The sequence below is a fragment of the Salvelinus sp. IW2-2015 genome, linkage group LG27 (genome assembly GCF_002910315.2).
Source record: "Salvelinus sp. IW2-2015 linkage group LG27, ASM291031v2, whole genome shotgun sequence".
In the NCBI taxonomy this organism is placed as follows: Eukaryota; Metazoa; Chordata; class Actinopteri; order Salmoniformes; family Salmonidae; genus Salvelinus; species Salvelinus sp. IW2-2015.
The window spans coordinates 1,254,937-1,261,539 of NC_036867.1; the positions used below are offsets into that span (position 1 = coordinate 1,254,937).

The 6,603-nt window shown below is 42.5% G+C and overlaps 1 protein-coding gene across 1 annotated transcript in view; it reads right to left on the reverse strand.

Moving 5' to 3' along the window:
• Positions 1–855: 855 nt before the first annotated feature.
• The window catches only part of LOC111953842 (kelch-like protein 15), a 30,326-nt gene continuing 24,578 nt past the window's right edge, over positions 856–6,603 (reverse strand). The window contains exons 6-7 of the mRNA XM_070435655.1: positions 4,470–4,660; positions 856–4,358 (exon numbers count right to left, since the gene is read on the reverse strand). Of these exons, the coding sequence (XP_070291756.1) occupies positions 3,512–4,358; positions 4,470–4,660 (1,038 nt within the window). The 3' untranslated portion in view covers positions 856–3,511. The remainder of the gene's footprint in view (positions 4,359–4,469; positions 4,661–6,603) is intronic.

Consider the following 6,603-nt stretch of genomic DNA (forward strand, 5'->3'; position numbering starts at 1 on the left):
GTATGCACGTCAGCGTTAAACTAGACATTGGCCAATACCGATGTTGGCATTTTTAGCTAATTTCGGCCGATTCCAATATGTACACCGATATATTGTGCATCCCTATTTTAAAGTATTTTACTGTTGTCATATTGTACTCTGCCATTAGCTACGTCTGTACTATTCTAAGATAACCTGGATGTATCATACAAGAGAAATGTTTAACCATTACCAGTTTCCCAACGTTTGATATTTCTCTTCCCGGTGACTGCTTTTGTACGGCAATTCGAACAGGGATAAAAACCACCAGATTCCGCAATTGTARAACGATGATCATCAACAGCGACTTCTGGTGGTAGCAAACTATAGTGAGCATCACAGATGAGCACACACACTTTTCAGCAACAGTGACGGAAAAAGTACYCATTCCTCATACTTGAGTAAAATGATTAGATACCTTAATAATAGAAAAATACTCAAGTAAAAGGGAAAGTCACCCAGTAAAATACTACTTGAGTAAAAGTATAAGGTTGTAAATATACTTAAGTATCAAAAGTAAAAGTATAAATCATTTCATATTTCTTGTATTACGCAAAGCAGATGGCACCATTTTCTTGTTTTTAAAATGTACCGATAGACAGGGGCACTCCAACATCATTTACAAAAGTTGCATGTGTTTAGTGAGTCAGCCAGATCAGAGGCAAWAGGGATGACCACGTGTTATCTTTAGGAATGTAGTGAAGTAAACGTCGTAAAAAATATAAATAGTAAAGTACAGATACCCCCCAAAACGACCTAGTTGTWCTTTAAAGTATTTTTAGTTAAGTACTTTAYACCACTGCCAACACACTCAATAAAACACTCAAGTAAAGCAGAAAAGCTTAACAGTATGAACATTTATTTCTGGATATAAATTACAAACTGTTCGAAATAGTGTCTACTCAGATTATAGTAAATACATTGTTTATCTCRTTTATTTTTTCTTTTAGAAATAGTCATCGTACAGGGAGTTTCTATCCACCATATTCTATCCTACTGAGACTGAGGGCTGATTATAAATGCTGAGCTATGACAGACAGACAAGCCCTGTCCCAAATAAAAACAGCAGGAGTAATACACATGTTGACCAGCAGAGGGAGACCGCTGTTTAAAGACTGAAGTTTGGCATAATATTGGCCCGTTTGCCAGACGCATGCTATTCCTGGACTAAAAAACACTTTCAGTGGAGATTCACTATTGTGCATTTCTTTTTAGTGCAGAAGTAGGTTTACCGTCTGGAAAACCAACTGGGCCTAAGTGTTCATGATATCGATAGTAATTTTTACATGAGAAAATAGACAAAGACACAGATAGATGGGAGATGACAGAATACCTTATTACATCTAAGCTGCCTTAGTGATGTTAACAGTCCCTGTTTATACACTACTGCCCACATTGAGCACACATATTATTCTGTCAAATGGAGCCACTGCCTGTGAGGGGGGTCTGCCTKGTATTTATACAGTACCACAAACCGCTCTGTGACTTTTTGACTGTGGGGGAAAAGGCATGTTTGTATGCTACTGCATAAATACTGCACTGCAGGTTTGATTGAATAGAGCCGTKAGTGCAGGCAAGAGGACGCTGGGTAGAGGAAAGGAGGGAAAGAAGAGGGAGATGTGGAATCAGAGAAAGAGTGACACAATCTCTCTCTCAAAGTATCATAAAGACTRYKCTMTWKYRMWRYRMAWMWCAYMWMMMCMMMAYMYCMMMMMCAMWMWCASASWKWKMKSKKGKKGKRKRKRKMTCKMKAWAMACACAYAYAMAAAAWRKSKSWGACAGAMAGAACTGCAGAAGAACGTGCTTTAGCCCTTTTCATTGTTGCTCATGAAAAGAAGGAGAGATGAGCAGGTTCATATGCTGCAGCTGGCTCCGTCAGACAGACAGACAGACAGACAGGACTAAGCCAGGGTAGGGCTTTACAAAGTAGGATCCATAAGTTAGCCAGATCACCTTCGACACTCAAAATATGATCAAGCAAAAATAGTTAATGCGTTACTGGGAGTTTTGAGCCTATTTCAAATTGATCTTTAATATTAACTCCTTTTCTGTATCAACTTATTTTATTTTTTGAATCAAAAGTTTTTTTCTGGTACATTTCTGGGGCCAACTCCTACAATCTAACACACCCTCCAGTAGTTTGCCACAGCAACACTCCGAGCAGATGGTTAACGTCAATAAATAAAGTGAAATCTTACATACAGTACTGCCAGAGAGACGGGGACCTTCACACTGCAGTCATCCCTGACCTCTGAACTGTTACATGGCTCTCTGTCAGCAGGACAGTGTTATTGCAGTGTAGTCATGACAACACTAAATCATCACCATGATCATCTTTCTCACAATCCCAATAGTATGATGAATGCATATTTTTTTCTATTTTGCTCATTCATGTATCACACACACACACACACACACACTCCAGCTCCACAGACTAATGGTGCTTTCAAGAGAACTGGGAAGGTCAAATCATGACGTCAGTGATCTTCAGATTGGAAAGTCAGAGCTTTAGGATGATCCCAGAGTTTCCGACTTTCGAATTCCGAGTTAGATGACCGTTCAAAACTATTTTTCCCAGTCGGAGCTCGCTCCCCCCCGATTTCCCAGCTGTCTTGAACGCACGTCTTGAAGTCACAGGTAGGAGATTTCCGAGTTCCCAGTTGTCTTGAAAGCAGCATCAGAGAAAGGGTTATTAGAGAGACTACATGACATCACATGAACATGACACAGCATGGTTGAGACATACAGACAGACATGGTTCAGACCAATGACGTCAATAAACCCTGGATTGCTGATGCTATTAATTTCCCAATAAAATTGACAAAATCACATGTATTTAAGTATTTCCTTGTTGTAGTGGGGACAGTAACATTAGTACCCTCTAAAGCACTTACTTTATGGAATATGTTTTTATAAAACTTTTTTTTGTATGTTTAGTTCACATAATTAACATATATTATATTATACTAGTAAAAAACGTGTAGACATTGAAACATTTATTTYTATAGCTTCCCAAATCTTTTTTTACACTGTAGTACCAAAATGGCTTCAATACAGCACCCCACTGTCAGTCATCCAGGGTTTATACACATTATTGGTTCAGTCAGACAGGGCTTGTAGGACTGTAGGCTGAAACGGAATCATAATAACAACAATATGAAACTGACCTCAGTCCAAAATAAACCAGCTGAATTATGAAAAATCTTTTCTCAATTCTTCCCTTTTTCTGAAAAGCTTATTTTGAAACAGATCAGCTTGACTTGCCCACCATCACTGATCATTAGCAAAGCTCAATTTTCTGCCCGTGAGGACAGATTACTATGGCATGTTTAGCTCAGTCTGTGTCTAGTTRAAAAGCTTCTGTGTTAGAGTGTTAGTGTCACACCTGTAAACACCAATCCTCCACCTCCACGCCTGGAGCCTGYAGGAGGAGTCGGTCTTAAAAGGGGGCATTCCCAAACCTTAAAGGGGTGTGTCTGAACTGAACCAGACCTCAGCTGCAGCGCCGGACGTGCTCCAGGACGTACTCGGGGAAGTGCAGAGTGCAGACCTGCAGCCCATCCAGTTTGCAAGGCATCCTGGGATACTCRTCCTCTTTCCACTTGTTGTCATCGGGGTCAAAGGTCAGGATGGAGTCGGAGTAATGTCCGTTATAGCAGAGGCCCCCCAGTACCATGATCTGTCTGTCCAGCACCGCAACGCCGTGCCCACTGCGCCCGATGGGCATCGACGCCAGGATGGTCCACTCGTCTGTCTCAGGGTCGTAAACCTCCGTGGACGGGCAGCCCTGCGACTCGAATGACGCCCGGAGGATCACACACACCCCCCCRAACACGTACAGCTTCCCGTTGTGGGAGATCATCTTGTGGAAGCAGCGAGCGTAATTCATCTTCGCCTTGTTCTCCCAGCAGCTGGTGTGTGTGTTGGGGAGGAGGGGAGTACGGGCTGAACGTGTCCTGTGTGTGTCCGTTGTTCCYGCTCCCGCAGAGCCTGCTACACACAACCCTCCCCCTGCCTCCCGTCCAGGGTCGAACACACACACCCCTCCCCCCGCGTCCCGCCCCGGGTCGAAAAGACACACCCCTCCCCCCTCGTCCCGCCCCGGGTCGAACACACACACCTGTTTGGAGGTGGACGAGGAGGTGATTCCTCCGGTGATATAGAGCTTACCATTCAGGACCGTGCCCTCGTGACCGTACTTGTTGACTGGGTACGGATCCACAAACTCCCAGCGGTCTGCCGTGATGTCATAGCGTTCCGTGGAGTAAAAGGTCTCATCCCGCGTCCGCCCAGCCACCGCGTAGATGAACTTACCAATAACCCCCACTGCAAACTCTGACCTTGAAGTGAAGACACAAAAAACAAMACGTTTTTCCCCCCCTTTCTTCACACCTAATAGATCTTGTAGAAACATGAAACCATGTCACACCTGGGAAGTGACAAGTACAGACCTGGGCACAGACATGTCGGCCATGCGTAGCCAGGAGTTCTGGCGGGGGTCGTAGCGGTAGACTTTAGAGGAGGCGTGGAACTCCCCGTCAGGCCCTAGCTCCTCCCCCCCCAGCAGGAAGGCAAAGTTGTTGACGATGGCCAAGCAGTCTGGTCGGAGAGGGACCTGGGGACCTTCCAACTCCCACCACACCTACGGACAGGTCATACACACACATTATAAATAGACATATACATTATAGACACATTATAAACGAACATATATACATTACACAGACATTAGGCACATTATCGACACATTATAGCCATGATATACATTAGACACATTATAGACATAGACACAAGCTGTTTTTTTGTGATGTAAAATTAGTATGTAGTTAGTATGCTTATTGGTCATAGTATGGATGTAGTTAGTATGCTTATTGGTCATAGTATGGATATAGTTAGTATGCTTATTGGTCATAGTATGGATATAGTTAGTATGCTTATTGGTCATAGTATGGATGTAGTTATAGCTTATTTTCATAGTATGGATATAGTATGCCAAAAGTTCCCAGAAAATGTCGTACTACATTCGCCAAAATATGCAGTACACAAACTGTGGACACTATTGCCGTGCTTTTAGGGCCCATAATGCAATTCTTCAGAAAATGGGAAAGGCTTCACAACATTCAGATTTGAAGAAAATGTCTGAAAGTATGCAGCCGAAGTCCGACCAGAGCGGATACAAATTCATTGCTTTAACTGATGACAATTGTTAAGAATTGAGCAATGTAAGAAAGTAATGACTTTTCAAATATGTTACGTTATGTTGGCTGACAATTTGTTAGCTATGCTAGCCTTACGGACCGCATATCATTACAGCAGTTACTTGTATGTATCGGTATGTTAGCTAGCTACCTCGTTAGTTGGCAACTAATACACAAAACTTGGAAATAAATTAATTATATGCTATCTAACTAACATTTATTGACTTTATTATCCACGTCATTCTTAGCTTAGCTAAGTGGTGTAATCGTTGTGTGTTCTCAATGGACATTGTTAATGAAGTTGTAAGATGTCCATCTAGTAATTTGTTAGACATGCTAACAAGCTAGAAAGAAGTTGCATTGCAACAGCATCAACTTCCAGTAGACAGGCGAAGCGCTAGTACACTCAACTGAAAAGATACCGTTTGTTTACAGTATACTAAAATGAAATAGTATATAGTATGTATTCATTAAGTATGTAGTATACAGTATGTTAGTATGGGTATTACCACCCTGCATTCCACTGCTGGTTTGCTTCTGAAGCTAAGCAGGATTGGTCCTGGATGGGAGACCAGATGCTGATGGAAGTGGTGTTGGAGGGCCAGTAGGAGGCACCCTTTCCTCGGGTCTAAAAAAARTATCCCAATGCCCCAATGACACTGCCCTGTGTAGGGTGCCGTCTTTCAGATGGGACGTTAAACGGGTGTCCTAACTCTCTGTGGTCACTAAAGATCCAATGGCACTTACTGTAAGAGTAGGGGTGTTAACCCTGGTGTCCTGGCTAAATTACCAATCTGGCCTTCATACCATCATGGAAACCTACTCATCCACAGCTTACTTTTGGCTTATTCATCCCCTGTAACTATTCCCCAGGTCGTTGCTGTAAATGAGAATGTGTTCTCAGTCAACTTACCTGGTAAAATAAGGGTAAAAAAAAAAAGACATTTGAACACAGCTATATACATATTATACAAATCATAGACACAGATATTGTAGATATTATAGATACATTAAACACTGACACATTATATATCTAGATACATTATAGACAGACACACATTATAGACAGACATTATAGAGACAGACAGACACACATTATAGACACAGACAGACACACACACATTATAGAGACATGTGTATAATGTGTGTATAATGTTACATTATAGACATTAGACCTGACATATTAGAGCATGGCAGTAACAAGTCTCAACACCCAGTAGCTCTTCAGTAGGAGCGTTGGTACCCCTCTGGTACCAACGCAGACCCCCCCCGGCTGTATCCTTGTATCCTAAGTGCGGCAGTAGGATCGTACCTTGGGTCTGTGCGGCAGTAGGATCGTACCTTGGGTCTGTGCGGCAGTAGGATCGTACCTTGGGTCTGTGCGGCA